A 23,091-nucleotide genomic window follows, 5' to 3' on the forward strand; every position below is an offset into this window, starting at 1 on the left:
GCTTCAGAGGGCGGACTCGGAGTTGGCGCCGCTCATCGATTATCTCGAAGGCAGTGAAGGTCCCATTCCGCGTGTTTTTCTTCGAGGGCTTCACACCTTCACTTTACGGTCTGGTGTTCTCTACAAGCGCAACTTTGCCAACAGCGAAGAAGTGTTCCTACTTGTCGTACCATCGCAGTTGCGGTCAGAGATCTTGAGTGCCTGCCATGATGCACCATCCGCCGGCGACCTTGGAGTCAGCCGTACACTCGCGCGGATTAGACGAAAGTATTATTGGCCCAGGTTACTCCCATCGGTGCGGGCCTACGTAAAAACATGCCGTGAATGCCAACGTCGGAACATTCTTCCATTGAAATCAGCCGGATTTCTTCACCCCGTCGATCCACCGAAGACCCCTTTCCAACAAGTGGGCATGGACCTCCTTGGTCCATTTCCGAAGTCTTCGTCTGGGAAGCGTTGGATAGTCGACTACGTCTCTTGCCAAAGGCACTGCTGCTGAAGTGGCGCAGTTCTTCGTCCACAACCGTGTTTTGCGTCATGGAGCACCCGCCGTTGTTGTTACTGACCGCGGAACTGCTTTCACGGCCCGCTTAACCCAGTCCGTGATGACCCTGACGCACACGAGCCATCGACCTGCTACGGCGTATCACCCGCAGACAAACGGGTTGGTAGAGCGACTTCACCGCAGACTCGCCGACATGCTATCAATGTACGTTGACGTCGAACATCGAACATGGGACACTATTCTGCCGTACGTAACGTTTGCGTACAACACCGCCCTGCAGGAAACAACCCGACTGACCCCTTTTCAGCTTGTCTTCGGTCGCCAGGTGACCACCCCGTTGGATGCTATGTTGCCTGTCGACCCTTACTGCGACTCTGACGCTGACCTCGACGTAGATACCTTCGTTCAGCGTGCTGAGGAAGCGCGTCAACTGGCCCGCCTGCGAATCCACCGTCAACAGGAGACTGACGCCGCTAGGTACAACTCTGGGCGCCGTTTCGTCAGTTATGCGCCCGGCGACCTTGTGCGGATTTGAATACCTGTTCGTCGCCGCGGGCTCTCTGAAAAGCTGCTGCGCCGCTTTACTTCGTAAAGCGGCGCAGCAGCTTACGAAGTAGTGCGCCGCATCAGTGATGTGACTTATGCAGTTGCTCCCGCCCCGACAGCTTGTTCATCGCGCCGGTCTCACCGAACTGAAGTCGTACACGTTGGTCGCATGAAGCCTTACCACGACCGGCTACCTGACTGAACTGCGGTCCACTGCAGCTGTGTTCTACCCTTTCGCTGACTTTTCTCTCCTAGCCGCATCGTGTCGATGCTGCAGAAGAGGGGGGCAGTGATACATGCATTCGAAGAAGAGACAGAAGTAGTGCATGCGCTAGAAGAGGAAGAAGTTAGTTGGCTCTCTCGCGCGCGCTCGAACCACTGGGTGACCGCCGCAGGTTTTTCGTCTCTGCGCGGGTGTTCTTTTTGGCGTTGCACGCTACAATATATATATATATATATATATATATATATATATATATATATATATATATAGGGGTGTCAAAAACAGTGCAAAAATAATAGGAACACCAGAAGGTAACAATAAAGATCCAAGAATTCAATACAAGTACTACAAGTAAGGAACACCAAAATATAACTGTAGAACACGATACAAGTAGTAATACGAGTCTAAGAAATAAATGAAACAGTGCGTAACGATTAATCAGGAGCACCAAAATGAGCTTTTGTCAGAAGAATACGTCAGAAGAATGACCTGAGAGCCGAGTAGGTTCATGGTGAAATGAACGCTGGCGCAACAAGGACACTAACAAGGACACCACATGCCATGTGCTCATGTGTTGTCCCTTTCTTGTCAGCGTCCTTGTCGCGCCCGCGTTCATTTCAAAACGATGCGTGTCCGATTAGACAAGATAATGTGTGAACAACAACCTTAAGAAGCATGTATAAATGTATAAATTCTGTGTATAAATTCTCTGTGCACCAAATAAAGGCTTAGTGGAAGTTAGCGCGTGTGTTTGTCTCCTGAGTTCGTGCTGCGCTATGGAACACCATACACCTCCTTCCCAACCCCCCACTCGGTCGGCCGTCTAAACACCGGACGCGCAAAGGACATAGAACAGTGATGCAATTTTCTCGAAGGTCGCTTGGTGTATAGAACATTTGCTGCCGTGAGTACTAGCCAGAGTTATAAGTAGCATAAGGGGGAAGCAATTATACTAATGGAATTTGTAAAGCACTATAATTTTACTATTCGCGATGCCTTGTAATTGGATCAATCGGTAAGCATGCATGTCATGTGTCATCTAGCAACCATATTTATGTGCACTAGAAAACAGTGGAGACTTATTTCACTGAAGACGTTTCTTTTCATTTCAGGCTGCCTATAACAACAGTTCATCCCTTAATAGAAGAAAAAAAGAGGGCATCGTGAACCGCTCCTAACATGAAAGCGATTTTATTTCTCTAGCTACGAAAATTGTATTGGACCTGGCCACCTCGGTGGAAAGACTACATGGGACGGTGCTGGTAGCATTGTGAAGGTCATACCAGCACAAGTGAGTGCTCAGAGGACCTCTTGAGGTCAAATAATGATCCCACATCTGCTATTTATAAGGGCAGACAAGAATATTGCCACGTATCATTGTAGCTTTAAGGAACGAAACCGCGCAACTAAAACGAAGGACCAACTCGCCCACTATGCTATGTTGCTACAAATCATTGTAGCGTCCGTTAGCTCGCGCAAAGCCGCAGAAAAGGGGTGTTATCATTTTTGTTCGTGACGCGAGAAGCGACCGGTCTAATCTCGATTGTTCACAGCCATGAACAGCTGCATCTACGTGTTTCCAGATTACTCTAGATGATCTCGGCCTGTTATCTCGAAGTTTACTGCCGGCTTTAAATTGAACGATGCTGCTAGCAGCGGGTATTCGTAGACCGACGAATGACGAGCACGCTTGTTGCTTACGCCGCCACCGAGTGATTCAGTTCTTTTGCGGACGCAAGTCAGCCCAAATAAAGAGCTTCGTTTGCAAGGATTTCTGTTGTCTTCCTGACCGCTGGACTGCCGTCACTAAAACGTGCAATCTGGTGGAGGTGCGGGGTAGCCTTCCATGTACCGGACACCCCCTCCAAGCCGTGACTCCAGCCCTCTGAGTCATCAACCGCAGGACCTGAGTCCTGTCCACCGCGCTAGCCGACGCCTGCAAGGGGACGCACCAGAGTTCGGGAATCTGCCGGACTCTACCCGGAAGCGGAAGCCAGCCGCAACGTCTACCATGAGCTTGCCCCAGACGACGACTCCAATCATTCTTCACCAGCCCCGGGTGCCACCAACCTTCGACGCTTCGCCTGGCGCCGACCCCGAAGAATGGCTGGATCAGTTCGACCGTGTGGCTATCTTCAACAACTGGGCCGATGCCACGAAACTTAGGTACGTCTTCTTCGCCTTGGAGGGACCAGCAAAAGTCTGGTTTGAGAATGAGGAAGCTAACCTCACGAACTGGGAAACCTTCAAGGAGCAGCTTCTAAAGACCTTCACGAACGTCGTGCAAAAGGAGAGAGCCCAGCAGCTGCTACAGTCTCGCATACAACACCCAAACGAGACCGTTGCTGTGTACACTGAGGAAATTAAGCGTCTCTTCCGGCGTGCCGACGCGAGCATGAAGGAAGAACAGAAGGTGAAGTTGCTTATGCGAGGAGTTAAAGAGCAACTATTTGCCGGCCTCGTTCGCAACCCACCGAAAACCGTCGCGGAATTCGTAGAAGAGGCATCCACAATGGAGAAAACTCTTGAAGCCCGATCCCGCCAGTATGACCGCCAGCAGCGCTTTCTGTCAGCAAGCTGCATGGATACCGCTAACAACGATAACCTGCGGGAGGTTATACGTGAAGTTGTGCGAGAGGAGCTCCGACGATTGCTGCCAACGGGAACGCAGCCGCAACTTTCATCGCTCACTGACGTCATCCGGGACGAGGTTCAACAGGCCTTGGGTGTGACGCCGACACCCACGCAGCCTCTGCAGCCCCCAGCCATGACTTACGCCGCAGCTGTGCGTAGTCCTGCACCTCGACGACGGGACCCAAGCCCCTATCGCCCTCAGCCAGCTGCGTTGGACCGCCGCCCAATCGCCCCAACCCGCCCGTCCAACGAGCGACGCGCGCAGCCGAGGAAATGCGACGAGTGTAGAACTCCCGACCAGCGCCGCCCACTATGCTTCCACTGTGGCGAAGCCGGTCACGTCCTCCGGCACTGCCCATACAGAAGACTGGGCATCCGAGGGTTCTCTTACGACGCTCCACGACCCCGACCCGGCCAGCGACCAGCCGAAATCGAGGAGTTTTTACGTCGGGAAGAATACTCATCGCCGAGCCGCCTATCACGTTCCCCGTCGCCATCGTCCCCGCGCTTTGTTTCTCCTAGCCGAGGTTACACCGTGCGTGGACGCTCCCCCAGCCCCCGAAGGTTAAACTAAATAAAGCAGCCTCTGGAGGTGAGGTTGCTTCTAAGCGCAATGACAAAGATCCTCCATCGACGACAACACCGACGACGACAACACCGACGACGACAACACCGACGACGACAACACCGACGACGACAACACCGACGACGACAACACCGACGACGACGACGACGACGACACCGACGACGGTGACACCGACAACGACGCGGCCAGACTTGAAGCTTTTACCGCTGCCCTTAAAGCTTATTACGAACGCTAAAGGACTCGAAGTTCGCATTCTCCGCGTTTATTTTCATTTTAAAGCATCGAGACGATGCTTCTTTGCGAAGGAGCTCGCGCAAAGCCGCAGAAAAGGGGTGTTATCATTTTTGTTCGTGACGCGAGAAGCGACCGGTCTAATCTCGATTGTTCACAGCCATGAACAGCTGCATCTACGTGTTTCCAGATTACTCTAGATGATCTCAGCCTGTTATCTCGAAGTTTCCTTGCCGGCTTTAAATTGAACGATGCCGCTGGCAGCGGGTATTCGTAGATCGACGATTGACGAGCACGCTTGTTGCTTACGCCGCCACCGAGTGATTCAGTTCTTTTGCGGGCGCAAGTCAGCCCTAATAGAGAGGTTCGTTTGCAAGTATTTCTGGTGTCTTCCTGACCGCTGGACTGCCGTCACTAAAACGTGACAATATTAGGCGCTTCGTGCCACAAAAATTATTCAGGGATAAAGCTGAACTGTCTGGGCGATTTTGCAGTGCGCTGTTTCTCAAGGAGTTAAGGAAAAGTTGAGGAAATTTTATCACTTCGAGCCTTGATCATGGAGTAGGGTACACAGGAAATTTGTCGCACATGGCGACAAGGAAGTTCCAAGTGTCGAGACGTAAATTGACACATCTTCTGACCTTTCTACACCCTAAAATAAAAAAGTATTCGCTTTGAGAACCGAAGAGCCACTTCCTCGCCTCTTTGCCGCCGCGGGCTGGTTGAGCCCCAGTGAAGAGGGAGCATGAAGTGGCGCCAGGTAGGAGGCGGATGCTTAATTCCAAACTATTTGCTATGTTGAAAAAAAAGAAAGCAGGCTCAATTTCTTTTATATAACTTTATTTCAGAGCCGTGTCCGGAGAAATATCCTTCATATTTACTAGTCACCCCATAAATGTGCAATCTTTAAGTAAATATCTGGCAAAATCAATTTTTGCCCATCAAGCACTTTTCTGAAAGTGCTCATACCCGCCGCGTTCTGAAGAACATTTATCATTTGCTAAATCCTTTCGATTTAGATAATGAATTAGAACTTGAATTAGGACTTACCTTAAACCTCCTCAGCAGGCCTGTTTTGCCAGCAACATACCCACACAGGAAAATATCGAATCTGTAATCGCTGCAAAAAGAAAATTGCAAGAAGATCTGGATGGACACATTACTTTTTTTGAGATGGAAATGTCGATTTTAATACAAGAAATGATGCTAGCGTTCACAATGGGAACCAATGGTAGTACACATAGCAGCTCGTGTACATACATGTATGGTGTCACAAACCAATATGGGGCTAAGGCGGACACGCAATGGAATAAACCGGCATAAACTCCCAGGATAAACATTTCACCTTTGTCTGGTTGCTTTCATTAACAAATTCCAAAAGGCAGCGCTGAAGGTGAAACACAGATGCAAAAACTTAGCGCTCTCAAGGTAGACCGAGAGAAGCCTGTTACTTTCTGAAAGCGCACAATCTAAGCTGCGTAAACGCTATTATGCGAACACTATTTAGGCTGCACCAACGAGAACTTGCAAGCATTGTATTCATGAAACCTTTTAACTGTATGTTGAAGTGCTCAGAAACGTCCGTTGGGCCTTTTTTATGATTTCCATCGTCTCTCAGAGGCTACTGAAAATGGCCAAGGTTTTAGCAAAAAAAAATAATCCAACCAACAGCACTCCTTTGCAAGTTTTATCACATGATCGCAAGCTTTTGCAGCTGTTAAGGCAGCCTGCAGATACAACGTACGGAATGTACCATTGGCGTGATGCGAGCTGCCTGCGGTAAAGAGGGATAAAAAACGTGCAGAAACCTCATGACACGGTAGATGCCTTGTTCCGGTGTCTTCGGCGTCTTTGCCAAAAGTAGCCGTGCAGCCCCACTGGCTGTTGGAGCAGGCTCGCAACCGAGTGGTGGCACTGCCGACTCTGGCACTTCACAGCCTTTATGGCACTGAGCCTTGCTCCCCAGCGGCGAGATTAAACTGACTAACTTAATCCTGTAATCCTGTCTTCTCGCGCTGTGTACAGAGCTACGATGGCTTGAAAATACACGCTGCGCATGCTATCCGCTTACTTGTTACCGCAAAGGAAGTAGAGGGAGCGCCCAGGCTTACGCAGCCACTTTACCGTCATACCCGGGGAGCAAGGGTGAGCGCTGGGGACTGCAGCGCCACCGCTTGACTACGAGCCCATTCTGGCCGCTGAAGCGACTGCTTGGTTAGCTTTGGCAGAGACAGTACCCACGTCATGTGAACAACTCGACACAGGAGCAGTCAGGAGATGCTTCAACAAAATGTGCAGTGAACACAATCTAGCAGCTAGGAGTAACTTAGGGGGCCACCTGGCCGAACACTGTAGACGCTGCGGTTGCGAGCCATAACTCTAACATACGAAGTCTGTGGCACTCGCCAGCGATAAAAGGCCTTCCCCTGCTGATCAGGTAGGGAAGCCACCGCTGTTTTAGTATGCTCTGAGTTCCACTTACAGTAAAAGAAAATACCTTCGCAGTAGAGACGCACACAACAGGTTGGTCCACCTTGCAGCGATCTGTATTGTAACGGAAAATAGGGCGACAGGACGCTAACCGGCAGAATACAGCAAGCAGGCAGCCAGCCAGCGCGAGACACTTCAACGTCTTCGAAGACACTTCAGCGCCACCTGAGAACACCAGGTGGCAGTATTTACTGATTTTAAGCCACGGACTTCGAAATTTTTCGAGTAGTGCTTGGCTGTCTGCACCAACTCGTTTTCGGCTCGCTGAATGGCTCCTTGGGTCAAGAACTTGACTCTAACAGCACTATTGGCGAGTTTCGTTGAGGCTATATGAGTATCGTGGGTGCTTGTAAGCATCATGGTTAGTTTTTCACTGCTGCCACTGGTACATCGCCGCTATCATACTTTTCAACACTGTTGCTTTCGTCACCAGAAATATGCGTGGTAAAATCGCTTTCACCTCTGCATAACCATCATCACGGTCACGTTCATCCCTCTCCCTCCCTTTCTTGTCTTCGGTGGCCAAGTGTGCGTCAGTGGGCGCAGCGAGCGTGCACAGCCGCACCCCACTGCTGGTCCCAGGTGAAATAAACCTCTCTCATGCCTCTCTGCTTGCCTGCCTGCGCATCACGATGGAAGGCTAACCAATACTTTGGAAGTAGAGAGTAAACAGTTTGCCTGCAGGCTATTCCGCTAAGAACAACACGCCTGCAGGCTGCAGGCGTGTTGTTCTTAGCGACCAGAGGTATGGTTGTACACAGCAGAGCGGTCTTCGCACTGAAAATGGGCTCTCAACAGTGCTGCAAACCCCAGGACATTCCGCTCTAGATTCACAAAAGCACAACGTCAATGCTCAAACAAATTAAGCGAATATTATAGGTAAAATGCCGAAGAATTTCTTGCTAGTTTTCCGCACAATAATTATTGCAACATATCTTTGTTGTTAAAACCCAGTTTCAGGTCTCTTGAATCAGAATGCACTTATTAATGGAAGGAAAGAAAGAAATAAGCACTTAGATCATTATCATTAACAGGAACCTGCTGCGTGACTTTCGCAATTACTGCTAATGTCGGCTCAGCATCACTACCATGTTTACTCTCAAATATGGTCAATTTGCTGTAAAATTTCACATCCAAATTTCACGCAGCAGAAAAAAAATTAAGTTGTGTTTCAAATTTCGTGCGGGTCCTGCAACAAAAGCTAAAGCTGTCAATGCACTCACAGGGTGGATGGCACAGCGAATCGCGCATCGCTCATGCAGGAGCGGCATAAGAGACACTCTATCTGAGACAGCGCGGTAGTGGCACTCAGCGCTGATCTGAGCATAAACAGCAATATAGACAGGAGAACTTGAGTGAAGACGCATGATGGAAGTACCTACTTTTCAGTCTGTTGGTGTCCCTCAGACGACCAATACAATATTATGTTAATGTTCCTCAGACGACCAAGCAATACACAGTGGAGTCAGTGCTGAATGCCATACCAGCGTGACCTCAGAATTTTTTTGCCGCACTGTGGACAACAGAGGACTCGTGCAACCTCTGTGAAGTAGCAGTGGTACAATCCGCCCTTTAAGAAGGCTCGGAGGCAACCGTGCCGAAAGGTTTCCACCACTGTTATTGATTGCGTCGTTCTCTCCCTTTCTTTTATGCGTTTGTAGCCGCGTTTAGACTTTTCCGGGGCTGTTATCTTCAGCTGAAAATACTTACAACCGGCAGCAGTTATCACATTTCCTTGCTTATGCAGAAAACTCCCTAAAAAGATGTGAATATTCTATTTTTCCATAGTACCCATCCTTCCTTCCATTCGTCTATGCCCAAATAAGGTAATTTCACTGAATTCAATATCAGGTATCACTTTTGCTCATCTGTAATTCACATACAAGAGATATGAACGATCCATTGAAATATTGCTGTGCCTATAGGAAAAACTTATATATAGTGACTCTGTAGCTTAAAGCTACTGTTGGCAGCCCGGGGAGCCGCGAGCGAATCGAAGGAAAATTTTAACCTAGTTCAAGTGCGCAGTTGGTTCACTGTGGTTCTTACGAGTTCGAAGACATTGTCGAGTCGAGCTGACTGCGCGTTGCTGGAAGTTGTTGTGATTTCGGCGAGATGCTGATGCCAAGGCACTCGGGCGCAGAGGGACTCCCGTAGCAATCCTCGGAGGCGTTCTGGTTGGTGCTACTGTCGTTGCTCTCAAGACTGGCTGGAGCCCCCAAATGGCCACAGCTCCTCAAAAGCTCGAGCGCCATTATTATGAAAGCCGCATCCACGTTGGTGCCATTTCGAGCATTCGTCTCGATGCACTGAATGCCTTGCCTGGCCGCAAACGTCTGTAACGCCAACTGTCAAGTTGCGGCACTATGAAACATGTATGGCTGACAAAGTGTGCTCATGCGATTCCAATCTATTTGACTTTTATGAAGGTGATCGCTTGGCAGATCGAAATGCTTAATGCATTTCGCTCACTTTTCCAAGATGGTGAACACAGCCAAAGTCACAATATGACTGCAGCAACATTAAGCTCATTCTATCGAATTAAAGATGCCTATCTCAGTTTGTTTTGAAATGTTTCCTTCATATGTTGCGCTGATGACGCAACTCTTTTGATAACCGGTGAGACTACGGTAGACATCGAACAAACAATTCAACAGGTCTTGCCTAATTTCCTTAAGTGGACTAATGAAAATGCTCTTTGTATAAACACCACGAAGACAAAAGCTGTGTTTTATCGGCCCAAAAACAAGACTGTAGAGCCACTTAATATACTGCTGGGCGGAGAAACTGTAGACCTAGTCGATAAATTTAAAGTGCTGGGTGTTGAGTTTTCATATACACTTAGCTGGGATGGTCACGTTAATGAAATCCACAAAAAACTGTGCAAAGTTAGTGACATTTTAAACAAAGCTCGCTATCTATTGCCTCAACGTGTAAAGATCCTACTTTATAACGCCCTCTTTCTTCCATACTTGCCCTATTGTAATCTGATTTGGGGAACAACCACAAAAACAAATATTGACAAATTAGTACGAATACAAAAGAAAGTGGTAAGGATTATTGCCAATGCACCATTTGCTTCACACACGTAGGAACTATTCGACCAATATAAATTAATTAAAGCAAGGAACTTATACCAATATAGATTACTCCATCATCATCATCATCATCATTTATTAACCCTTAAGGGTCCCGTTAGGGACATTACATAAGGGGGGAGAGGTGGTACAGGGGTGTTCAACAGTCATACATGAATATATAAATATAGAAGGAATATGGAAATACAGAAAAATATAGAAAATATAAAATATAGAATAGAAAAAAAATAGAACAAGACGAAAAAAAGACAGAAGTAAATTCAAATAATCACGTCATGACAGAGTGTAGCAGAAATATAAACAGAAACAAATTACAACTTTGGAAGTAGAACAGGCTGGTCAGTTTGCAGGGCTTGGAAGCTGGCATAGGGTGCAGTAAAAAATTATTTGTCGTTGAGATGGTCGATTAGGAGCTGTCTGAATCTGGAAGGGTTAGTCTCAATGACAATGTGTTCGGGGAGGTTATTCCAGCTTTCTATCGCACTGGGAAGGAAAGATTTATTGAAATAATTGGTGGAGCCGTGCAAACGCTATATGCTTAAGGAGTTAAATAAACGACGAGATGATCGTAGCGGAGCTCGTAGAAGGTTTTCTCGAAGTGCTGGAAAGTTAAAGTACAGTTTGTGAAAAAGACAAAGAATTGAAGTTTTCCTGCGAAAGGCTAATGACTTGATGCCGAGAGATGATTTCAACGCTGTGATGCTGAGCTGAGATTTATACTGTGAGGTGAGGAAGCGTGCTGCCCGATTCTGGATGGCTTCGAGTGAATCTATTAAGTAGGCTTGGTGAGGATTCCATATTGTTGAGGCGTATTCTAGTTTAGTTCGGATGTACGTTTCATATGCTAGTTGTCTGGTGGCTGCGGTGGACATGGAAAGTGATCGCCTGATGAATCCGAGTGATCTGGAGGCACTAGCACATAGTTTCGTGATGTGATTAGCCCAGGTTAGGTTGGTTGTTATGTCGATGCCGAGGTACCGGTATGAATTAGTTTGAGACAGCGCTATGGAGTTCAGGGAGTACGAAAAATGAAGAATCGAACGTTTACGTGAGATGTGCATGAACTTACATTTAGAAACGTTGAGCTGCATTAGCCAGTCGGAACACCACTTCTGAATTCGGCTTAGGTCATCCTGTAATAATTCCTGATCACTGCTATTGTTGATGCGGCGATAAATGACGCAGTCGTCCGCAAAGAGACGGACAGATGATAAAATACCAGATGGCAAATCGTTGATGAAGATTAAAGAGTAATGGAGCAAGAACCGATCCTTGGGGAACCCCGGAGATTACTCTAGTAGTTTGAGATGCATGACTGGCGATGAGGGTGAATTGCAAGCGGTCGGTTAAGAAACAGTGGATCCAGGATAAGACAAGCGGGTCAAGTGACAGAGCTGAGAGTTTGGAAAAGAGACGCTGGTGAGGGACGCGATCGAATGCCTTGGCGAAATCTAAATAAATTATATCGGTTTGGAAGGCAGAGTCTAGATTTAAGTGGAGATCAGTTGTAAGTTCGAACAGCTGAGTTTCGCACGAAAAACCTGCCCTGAAACCATGCTGATTGGGAAAGAAGAAACGGTTGTGGTCAAGGTGAGATGCGATGTGCGAGTATATTATATGTTCTAAAAGTTTACAAGAGATACATGTCAGTGAAATTGGTCGATAATTTGAGGGGTCGGAGCGATCTGCAGCTTTGAAGACTGGGACAACTTTGCTTAATTTCCAGTCGTCTGGAATCTCACTAGTGTTAAGAGACTGGGCAAAAATGAGTTGCAAGATTTGGCTCGTGAAATATTTAGTTGCTTTAAAGATCTTAGCAGGGAGGTTGTCTGGTCCCGGCGAAGTGGATATCTTTAGATTATCTATGAGTTTTAAAATTCCCTCTGCTGAGATGGTAACAGGTGGCATAGGTGCATAATTTAGACTTGGCACGAAAATGCTTGCTGTTGGCTCCTGGGTAAATACGGACGTGAAATAGGAATTCATGACGTCGGAGCGCTCGGAAATTGGAACATCGGAGCCGTCTCGTGCCTTCAGGGAAATATTGTGCGAACTGTTTTTATTGGGCGTGAGCAAGTTCCAAACTTGGGGTTTACCCGCATTATCTCTGTGAGGTCGTGACAGTAAAATTTTCGTTTTGAAGTTCGTAATAACTGCGTGTATTCGTGCAGACTTGCAAAGTATTTGTCCCACTTTCTAGCGCATCCTGATTTCTTTGCGTTACGGAATAGGCGTTTTTTCTTTCGCGACAACTTCCTCAGCGCATTTGAGTACCACGGTTTATTGGCATCCCCTCGAATGCAGATGAGCGGGAGTAAGCTTCTATAAGCGACAACATTTTCTCTTTAAAAAGACACCAGTTGTTATTCACAGATCTGCTATGTATGGAAATTTGAAACGTATCAAGAAATTCTTCATGGTGGGAGTTAATGCTTGGGAAATCGGCCTTAGAATAATCACGGATGTATTTAACAGACGGTTGGCGTATAGGAATTTCAATTGACAGGTTGAAAGTTATGATACAGTGATCACTTAGACCACTAGTACACGAAAGCGATTGAACTAATTCTGGATTGGATACAAGGACGAGGTCTAGTATGTTTGAGCCTCGAGTTGGTGCACACACTGTTTGGGTAAGGTTAAACGTAAGGACCAGATCTAAGAAATATTTTGATGGACGAGATGACGCAGTCAAGTCATCCCAATCGATGTCTGGGAAATTGAAGTCGCCGCAGAGTATGAAGTTGGCATGAGAGAATCGAGACTGCAAGTCCTCAAGAACAGAGTGAAGGTCGCTAATGAAAGAAGGATCCGTGTCGGGGGCTCGATAGCATGCAATTAGAATGTTGGTGCAAGAGGGAAAATTAAATTTGATGCACAGTATTTCGCTATGGCAATTGATATCAACTGGGGTAGAAGAAAGGCTTGTTTTCACCAGAGCAAGAATGCCGCCTCCCCGACGACCAACTCTGTCTCGCCGGTAGGAGTGAAATGATTGATTGTCGTGCAAAAGTTCGATATCATCTATATCGGATGTGAGCCAGGATTCAGTGAATAATGCGATGTCAGAGCTGTGGTCGTCGAGAAGCGCCTCAACAGATTCTTACTGCAGAGCAATTAAGAACACAAATACATTTTATACAGACTTATCACAATCGAGCCCCAACCCAAGTACGTATGCAACTCGATTGACCAACAAATGGTACACTCCAACGCCGAAAATTAATTACGCCTTGCAGTCATTACGGTATAATCTCCCAACGCTGCTAAACAAGTTTAAAACTCGAGAATAGATGTCTGTCGCCTTTCCAAAAAATGCTTGAAGACCCTGTTCTTGTGAAAGAATGTTTTGCAACAGAACCTCCCGCTTTATCTTGCTGTTTAAAATTTAGTTGTGTTCAAAATACGCAGAAGCCTGCGTGAGTTGCTGTCTTTATATATTTTGCATGTATATTTTGTATTTCCATTTTTCCTTTATTGTTTTTGCTTTCCTGTATGTTACTGTTCGTTGTTTCTTTTCTGCTTAATTACATAGTATAAACTATCATTACAAAGCCATTGATGTCATTTATCTATAGTGAGTGTTTTTAACTGAGTGCGTTTATCATTTCGTTCTCACATGTATGAGAACTATGTGCAATGTGATGCCAACTGCTGCCAAGATGTAGGGGCAGTCGCCTTGTCAAGCTGCCACTTGGAGCAGCATTTTGCGACTGCCCCATCCTTATTCCAAGGAAAATAAAGATTTCATTAAAGACGACCACGAAAAATACATGATCACAGATGGCTTTCGATTTACTCTATGCTCCACCTTCACTGCTCTTCGAGGGTACATGATCGCCGCAGCAGAAAATGCATTTGATCTTGACCAGCCAACCGAAGACTCCTCGCTTTAGCATTGATTTTCGCGCTGGAGTAATTGGCGTGCACTTAATTTACTCTGCTGTTTATCGTCCCTCACGAAAAACCGATTCACCGCGAGGCTGACACAGTTAGTTGGAGCCAGAGATCACTTTATGCTTTTTACACATATTCAACTTTGCTCTTAACGTCAGTCTGCCATAAACTTTTGAATCACTGTGGGAATGATCCGGGGGTGGTTACCATGGAACGTGGAGGGTACGGTGACAGCGGAGGGATGTGCAATCGGAGGGTGGTTGCTACGGGAAGAAGCCGCGAAGTGGTAACCGTGGAAGAAAGAGAGAGAGAGTAATACCTCAGCAGCTGTCACTGAATCTCACATAGCGCAGCGGTAACCCTCCTGTGGTTTTTTTATGTCTCAGGTGACATAAATACTCCTCACCTGTCACTACCGTTCTTTCGTTGTTAAAACCGAAGTACCATAAAGAAGAAATTACATTATCAGCTCATCAGTAACCATGGGGCAAATACGACCGGGTGATCCGTGTATAACAAAGTCTAATGCATCATTTGAAAAAGAAAACAATGCAAATTTTTGTGTACATTCATTTTTACAGATCAACTACTTCATAGTGCAACAATTTTGACACCAAAAAAAAAAAAAACAAGACAGACTGCAAAGCGATATGTTGCACTAAGAAATAGTCCGTCTAACCATGGTTCAACTGGCCGCTAAGGAAACCCTGCAAGGAGATAACTTACTTTGGCAGCCCTGTTGTGGAGTACCTTTTTCCCTTTTACGTCCGTCTTGTTGATGACAAGAAGGATCTTGACGTTTGGAGAAGCGTGCTCCCCGATAATCCTGAACCACTTCCGTACACACTGGAAAGGATTCTGCCATGGTATTTTTTTGTACGGGAGTCGAGTGGCAGAGAGAAAACAACATTAGACTCAGTGCAAAAAAAAGAAAAAATGTCTAGAAAAGGTAGACAATTCGTATTGGGCAAATTCTATTCAATAGAAGTACAGCAAGTTCTAAACTGCGGGCAGGAAGTAACACTCGCCCTTTTTTTTCTTTTTCATTGGATAACAACTGAGAACTTGAAATGATTGTCGAACCTTTCTTTTATCTGCGGCAACGGAATTCATGATTTTATTTGTTTCATCCTGTTATGGTGTCGATTGCTGAGAGCACTGTGTACACTCCGAGAAACATTACGAAGTGCCTCCTCTTCTTTAACACGTAAGAAATAATCCAGTGTAGTTGTTTAAATCCTGTCTATGGCGATAACAGTTAGTTCAGGATAGTGAAGAAACCGCGCACAGATCTTTCGCTGAGGTGTACATCCTCCATAACTGACTCGTTTTTTTTAATGTTCCCGCAGGCCCACTTGGAAGCAGCACAAACATACATGACTATTGCATGAGGCCGTGGGGGGATGCAGAGTACACTGTTGCGGCAGCCCTCTCAATTTGCGTATATAATTCCGGGTTGCCACGATCCCTCTGTAGTGTGGTGATTAGTAGCGATCCCTGCTCTCTGCCTTCCGTTCAGTCCTTTCGTCTAGCCATAGAGTGAACAAAGCAACAAAAACTTGTTATCCGTCTGCGTTGCCATCATCATCTTTAGCCGTTATGACCTTAAGACACTCAGAAAGACAACAGGAAACACGGACACAGAAGCAGAAAATGCTAACATGCTGAAGTACGAAGTAGAACTGATATTTTAATTAATGTAGCTATGAAATTTTCACTTCCCCTTCTCAGTTATTTCTGCGTTCTCTGTCATGGGTTTTTTCATCGCAGCGCAGCTTCAAAATGGTAGGGAATACAAACTAGCCCTTTCCAAATGATCCAGCACATTCTCAATTAAGAGCGTAAATGCAATGACATAGCGTAAATTTTGTAGCGGATATTTCGCAGAAACTGAGCACCTGATTTCCGACGTCACAAACCACGATGAATCCGTCTGCCTTTTTCAAGCCAACTCCCAGTTCTTGCCATGGAATCCACTATAACAAGATGAACTCAAAGAGATCATACACGATTATCCAATTTCGCTGCGTTTCCGTGTTCTTGAAATAAGTTCAACTTCAAGTGCAAGAAGTAATGAACCCAACTCTAGTAACAGAGATAAAAATTGGAGGCGCATTTAAATTCCACCTGAAGGGTAGGACTAGATAGAGTATATATAGTATATGGGTTCGTGCTCATATGAGCAGAATTGCTCATTCTCTACTTAACATTCATGGATCTCTGGCAGCCCTAACACCATTCCTGGTTTAGTGGTGCAGTGGTTAAGCGATGCGCCAATGCCCTGCGACAGCAGGCGCATCCACCTGTTCGGCTGTGCGATCAATGTTGCTCTCCCCGAGAAACCTCTCACGACCAGTAATTAATATAAGCCACCTGCAACGGTGCGCAGTTTGCTCACAATGCGATGGGCAGGTTGCGATGACACCAGAAGGTCACATGATCTAAGGGGCCCACCTGCCTCCTTGGCTGCTTCTCTGCAGATTTTTTGCTCCCGGTCAAAGACGCCAACGCCGCCACCGAAACTTCTGTGACGCGAGTTCCTTAACGTTCACGCGTTAAAAGTGTGAATCCTGCTGCATTTTACTTTGATCAGTACACGTAAAACATCGCCCAAATTGTGTTTCCTGTGACCGGCGCAAGATGGGTTATTAAAGGCCACCGCTCTTATTGAAGCTCGGCAGCAACAAGCAAATGGTGACAGATTTCCAGTTCAATCCCAGACGAGGGCTGATAACGGGCTGATCGGTAATTGTTGACGAAAATGATGTAACAGCGCTAAGACAGGAAAAAAAAAGGAACGAGACACGAACTTGGGATGACTAGCAACCGAATCATTTATTGCAGCCGCCGCGCTGGCTCAGTGGTTATGGAGCTCGGCTCCTGACCCAAAAGACGCGGGTTCGATCCCGGCCGCGGCGGCTAGAATTTCTTTGGAGGAGAAATTCTAGAGGCCCGTGTACTGTGCGATGTCAGTACACGTTAAAGAACCCCAGGTGGTCGAAATTTCCGGAGCCCTTCACTACGGCGTCTCTCATAGCCTTAGTCGCTTTGTGACGTTAAACCCCATAAACCAAACCATTTATTGCAGGCTAATGAACAAGGTTCAACGTAAGTTAAGGACAACGCAGCGAGCTAAGAAAAGAAAAATGATAGGTGTAACGTTAAGACCGGAAGTGGGCAGAGTGGGTGATGGAACAATTGTAGATTAATGACTTCTTAGTCGAAATCACGAGGAAGAAATGGGCTTGGGCAGGGCATGTAATGCGAAGGCAAGATAACCGCTGGTCCTTAAGGGTAACGGAGTGGATTCCAAGAAAAGGCAAGCGTAGCAGGGGGCGACAGAAAATTAGGTGGGCTGAGAGGTAAGGAAGTTTGGGAGGATACGGTGGCCGCCGCTGGCAAAGGATAGGGTTAATTGGAGAGACATGGGAGAGGCCTTTGGCCTGCAGTGGGCGCAGTCAGGCTGATGATGATGATGGTTTATTGGGACATGTGAGGCATCATATGAAGGTTTGAAGGTTTATTTTATTTCCGCAACTGGGTGTTGCGAGGACAGCCAGGGAAAAAACTGTATAGACAACTTGAGAGGTCCTGGAAGCATGGCGGGCAAAAGCATGGAGGGAAGCAAGGAAGCATGGCGGGCAAAAAAAATAGCAGGAAAAACCACACAGCTCAACAACTGGGAGAACTTGTTCAGCATCATTGATTAAGAAATGCCCATTCCCAAGCGAAGACAGCTATCGACGGCTGCTGATGAGCATGTCATTCATTTTGTGTATATTATAGGCCTCAGAAATGAGCCTCGAGCTCTCATTTTTATGCCTGTTGCAGATAGCTCGGTCCAATTCAAAACCGGTTTACAATTTTCGCACTCAGGATAATATATGGCTATATAGTTTCTGTATCAGTCGTACCCTGTATCTTTGGCGTGCTCACATTGTTAATCGCTGATGCAGTGCCCTGTCTCATCAATGTATATATAGTGGCATGACGTCAGAGTCTTATATACTATACCAATTCTACTGTCAGCGACCTTCATCTGGTGCTTTTTCTGACAGCCTTGGTTTTCTTCTTTGTTTATTCGTTTGCACAGTCATTCTGGTTGATTCCTCGCGGCGAACAGCAGCTGCACGCCAGCTTTGCTCACAAGTTGTTTTCAGGTTGTGTGAGACTTTACGGACGTATGGGATGCACGATGTTCTCTTGACTGCTTGGTCAGCTTTGGTGCGCTTGTTCTTTCTTCTGGATTCTGAATTCAGCAAGAAGGGCTGCTCTGCGCTCAACAAAATGTTCATAGGGTATCCTGCAGCGGTTAGCCTCTTAAATTGAGCGTGCAAACCGGTTTTCGTTTCATGCACACATTACCTCTTCAACGCGGCTTTTATGCATGCTTTTGCGATTCCATGCTTAATCCTTGAATGAGCCGACTTAAAGGGAAGATGGCTCTTCTGTCACCGCTGCGAGTACAACCAACACACATGGTCATTGGAAACCATAAGTTCTAGATCTAAAAACATATGCACTGTTAGTGGGAAGCTCAGCAGTCAACTGTAAATAATTGAGTGCAGTACAGAACATGTTAAAACTCTGCGCCGCTGTTTGCAGAACGTCATCAGTGCGATAGAAAAATAACAAGTCATCAACCTAACGCCTTACTTTAACAACGGTCGAGTCATTGTGCTTAGTTCGAAGTCGTCTGTTATAAGAAATAAGAAGTAAGTCGCCTAATACAGAAGCGATGCTAGGTGCAATACAGACTCCTTGTTTTTGGATATACCACTTGTTGTCCAGAGCGCCCGACTACGTGAGCATTTCAACGTTACAAAGACTAATTCATGCAGAAACCATCTTGCCATACATAGTGCTGAGTGCGAAAATTGTCAAGCGGTTTTGAATCGGAATGCAATCATCTACAGCTAAAAAGAGCAGACCTCAAGGCTAATTTCCGAGGACTACATTGTACACAACACAAATTACAGGTGCATCAGCAATCCGTCGATAGCCTCCCACAAGATTGTGCATTTATTAATCAATGACTCTGAACAATTTCCCCGAGTGTGCAGATGTGTGCTTTTCCCGTTCTTTTAATTTATTTTGTTTTGCTCACTATATTTCTTTGAAATGCTGCCTCACAGGTCGCAATAAATCGCTTGGTTTCGATTCAGCCAACTATGTGTGTCGTTCTAAATTGTCCTGTCATAGCGCTGTTATATCCACTCCGTAACTTTAAAGCTTTTGCTGCAGCCTCTTTCATAGACGCAGACACCAGGCTCTTATGGCTCAGGTCAGATGTCGCATACAGTGTAGATGCTGCGAACTGTATTCATGGGAGCATTTCATTTTTACAGTTATTAATTCGAAACCATTACTAGGCTATATCGTCGGCTTTCTGTCATCAAAACCGTGTCCGAAGCGATTGTGGGAAACTGTAAAGAGATATCATTTAAAAAGTAGTTGTAATCGAAGGAGAATGATATAGAGGATGCGTCGCGAAAATTTTGGTGCTGATCGGATCATTAGTTAACTACAACCAAAAAAGGTAACAAAAGTGGGCGTGGTCAGCCCTAGAGGGGCACGAAATTTGAATCACTCGAAGTGCAGTACCACGTGCCCCATCATGTGATGCACCACGTTATTGGCCCACGTGACCAAAAGTTGGGCGGAGCCAACGCGTGGCGCGAAATTTGATTGTCCGAAATGAATACCGAAGTGAAAAGACGGGGGCTTCAGAGTTAATCGAAATCTAATCAATAATTAACAAGTTATAGAAATGCCAGTAGTAAATGAAGATGAATTAGGGTGCATTAGAGTGAATTAAGGTGAATTAATTATCAATGAAGGTGGATTACGTGGCTATAATGTGACTTAATGATATATTGCAATGAATTCAAAATGAATTACAGTAAATCAATTGCGAGTTAAGTGTGAATTAAATAAATAATTTCGGCATTAAATACTTTAGGCATGAATTAAATGGAACAACTGCGTATTAATTATGTAAAAATTGTGAATTAAGGGAATGAAATGTGAAAGAAATGAATCAATTGTGAAGTAAATGCAAATTATAGAATAAGGTAGGTGAAATGATGGGGGCTTTGGCGTTAATCGAAATTTAATAAATAGTTAACAAATTATAGAAATGCCAGTAGTAAATGAAGATTTACTACTGCCCTCTAACGTTTTTTTCGCTGGGCGCCTAGCATGAGCTCTCGAGCTAACCAACTAATGAAATGGCTTAGAGATCAAGTCCGTATGATGATCCATGAAAATGGGACTGCTGTCACTTGGCGGTGTCATAATAGAGAGAAAGGCACTCTGATGCATTGCAGATAAAGCACTCACAAGTCCCAGCTGCACTCTTTTTCCTTGCAGCTTCACTTTCTTGGTTCGCTGCAAGCAAGAAAAAAAATACTTTGTTAGTAAGAACGTCAAGTGGGAAAAATTATCACATACCGAGCGCCCCACCTAAAAATAACTCAGCTTTTGAAACGGACGGAGTGTCCTAGCATAGTGAAACCATGCGGGTGGTCTTGAGAGTCCCGTAGTCTATTTCGCAGTATTTTCGTTTTCCAAATTTAAATATTAATAAAGACTAACTAGCGAACTTGCTAAATATTGCCTTCAGGAATAAAGTGCCAAAACAGAAGTTCTAAAGCGTCATGAAGTACAGCTGGCTGAAATGTTTGCACCAAGGCACCATTTACGTAATGTAGCCTTTTCACCGGCATTGAAAGATGATGCACACAAAACGAAAGCTTCGACGTTACTGCGGTGCTGCTTCAGCACCACAAAACGCATAGCAAAGCACGATATAGGCCTTTCTCTGGAGTATTTTCTCGACGGAGTTTTAAGTGGTCACTGGGCGAGATATATGAGATATATACTTTTCTAATGTTGGATCGATTACTTGTGCTGCTTCTTTTAAGCTCGGTAAATAAGGCTGCTTAAATGGCATCTTGGTGCAAGTATTTCACCTCGGTGTTTTTTAAGACACTGTAGAACTTTTGAATTGACATTTTATTCCCGAGCGAATAAATGCAGTGTTAGCTACTTGTTTTTATTAATTAATTAACTTCACACAACAAAAATACTGCGGCTAACTAGTTCTTACTAATTAGTTTAGACGACAAAAAATAGTGCAGACTAGGCCATGCGACTGTCTGCATTCCTGAGTTGATTTCACTGGGGCTGGGGCACTTCGTTTTTCTAACCCCGGTTACCTCAGCTGAGACCCCTTGTATACTGATTCATACTGGGTTTTGCTTTCTGCGTTTTTAATTTAATACGGATGGCATTGTACTTTGTGCTGACTGCTAGGTTGATCAGGATGCGCCACTGATCTCCACTAGGGGGCTGGATGACACATCGAACACCCGAAAGTGACGCCACCGGAAGTAAGTGACCTTGTCCCGGAAGTCAGCCTTTGGCAGTGCATGAAATCCAACCTCAGCATTGTTTTTCAATTTCAGTTTTGGTTTTCCACGAAGAATTTAGTCTTTTCGCCGTTCTCGTCATTTTCCACGACAGTGCCTACCTGTTGCGCCGTCAACTGAGCGAGGAAACCAGCAAAGTCTTCGGGAAAGACATTTCAAAAATAAAGGTCCATTGCATCGCAATGGGACAACAATAGCACACGACAGGACGTTCCTACACGCAGCAAGTATGGAGCCTCACCAGCTCAGCTCTGTGTCGTCCCGTTGCGCTAGCGTCGCCAACTCTGCTCTTTACTGTGATGCTTGTTCCCGCGCTCAAGCTCAAGTTATGCTGTCAATGGGGGATAAATTAACGAAAGAATAGGTAGAAACCTTCACCAGGCAGCCGACTTTGCAGTGACCATTTTACCGAAATATGTTTAGACTGGACCGGAGTGAGGGCTAGGCTTCTATCTGATGAAGTATGGACAATGGTCGGTTGGTTCACATTAGCGCCTCCAAAAGGTATGGTGCTGCTTTTTCGACGGAGCGTGTCATGTACTGTTTCGTACTGTAGCATGTTAAGCCTAATGGAATTTTATTCTTGATGCTTGGTGCAGTTGACTTCTAACAGCGCTTCTCGTCTTTCTTGTCAGTCATTTCTCTCGCGCTGTGCAGCTGAAACGTGGCTGTGCTTTGGAGTTAGGTTAAAAGCACGTCTGGAAGGTAACTGACACCCTGAAGCGATAAACAACACCTGCCATCATAAGAAGAGTCATCGTCCGCCACAAACTCTAATCTGAAACTGCGGAAGTTGTAGAACGAGCGACTCTTCGAGAGTAAGGATATCCGCGCCATCGTTCGCCTTCTCTTTGCTACTCGGAAATTTTGTTTTCGGATGACCTAGCCTCATCGTAATTCCAGTACTTCTCATTTACGCTCGAAAAACAAGACCCATACAAGAATATATATTGTTCAATGCACGTACTCCTTTGCCGCGTCAAGGCTAGACTTTCCAGACTGTTTACTTCGTTTTCTCACAAATAACAGGATTCTTCACACAATGCTCACATTTCTGGCGTTCAGCTTGCTTATTACTTTCATACAAAAGCCGACATTAAACGAGAAGAACGCAAAAGACTGAGAACTAAAGGGCGAAAAACGCGACTTTTTTGCTTGGTTTGGTTTTATTGGGTTATTGGGGTTTAACGTCCCAAATCCAATCAGGCTCTAAGGGACGCCGTAGTGAAGGGCTGCGGAAATTTCGACCACCTGGGGGCGGTTCTTTAGCGTGCACTGACATCGCATATTACACACGCCTCTAGAATTTCGCCTCCAACGAAATTCACCCACCGCGGCCGGGATCGAACACGCGTCTTTCGGGCCAGCAGCCGAGCGCAGTAGCCACTGAGCCACCGCGGTGGAATTTTATGGTTATGATAATGAGTAGGTGTGTGATTAGAAAGAAA

At 45.8% G+C, this 23,091-nt stretch overlaps 1 protein-coding gene across 1 annotated transcript in view; it reads right to left on the reverse strand.

The window, feature by feature from the left end:
* Positions 1 to 23,091, reverse strand: part of LOC149333781 (uncharacterized) — a 170,926-nt gene that overhangs the window by 87,204 nt on the left and 60,631 nt on the right. The window contains exons 10-14 of the mRNA XM_089557801.1: positions 20,553 to 20,600; positions 16,109 to 16,186; positions 14,937 to 15,068; positions 9,265 to 9,563; positions 5,776 to 5,845 (exon numbers count right to left, since the gene is read on the reverse strand). Of these exons, the coding sequence (XP_089413927.1) occupies positions 5,776 to 5,845; positions 9,265 to 9,563; positions 14,937 to 15,068; positions 16,109 to 16,186; positions 20,553 to 20,600 (627 nt within the window). The remainder of the gene's footprint in view (positions 1 to 5,775; positions 5,846 to 9,264; positions 9,564 to 14,936; positions 15,069 to 16,108; positions 16,187 to 20,552; positions 20,601 to 23,091) is intronic.

The sequence above is a fragment of the Amblyomma mixtum genome, chromosome 8, assembly GCF_055824585.1.
Source record: "Amblyomma mixtum isolate Tamu chromosome 8, ASM5582458v1, whole genome shotgun sequence".
In the NCBI taxonomy this organism is placed as follows: domain Eukaryota; kingdom Metazoa; phylum Arthropoda; class Arachnida; order Ixodida; family Ixodidae; genus Amblyomma; species Amblyomma mixtum.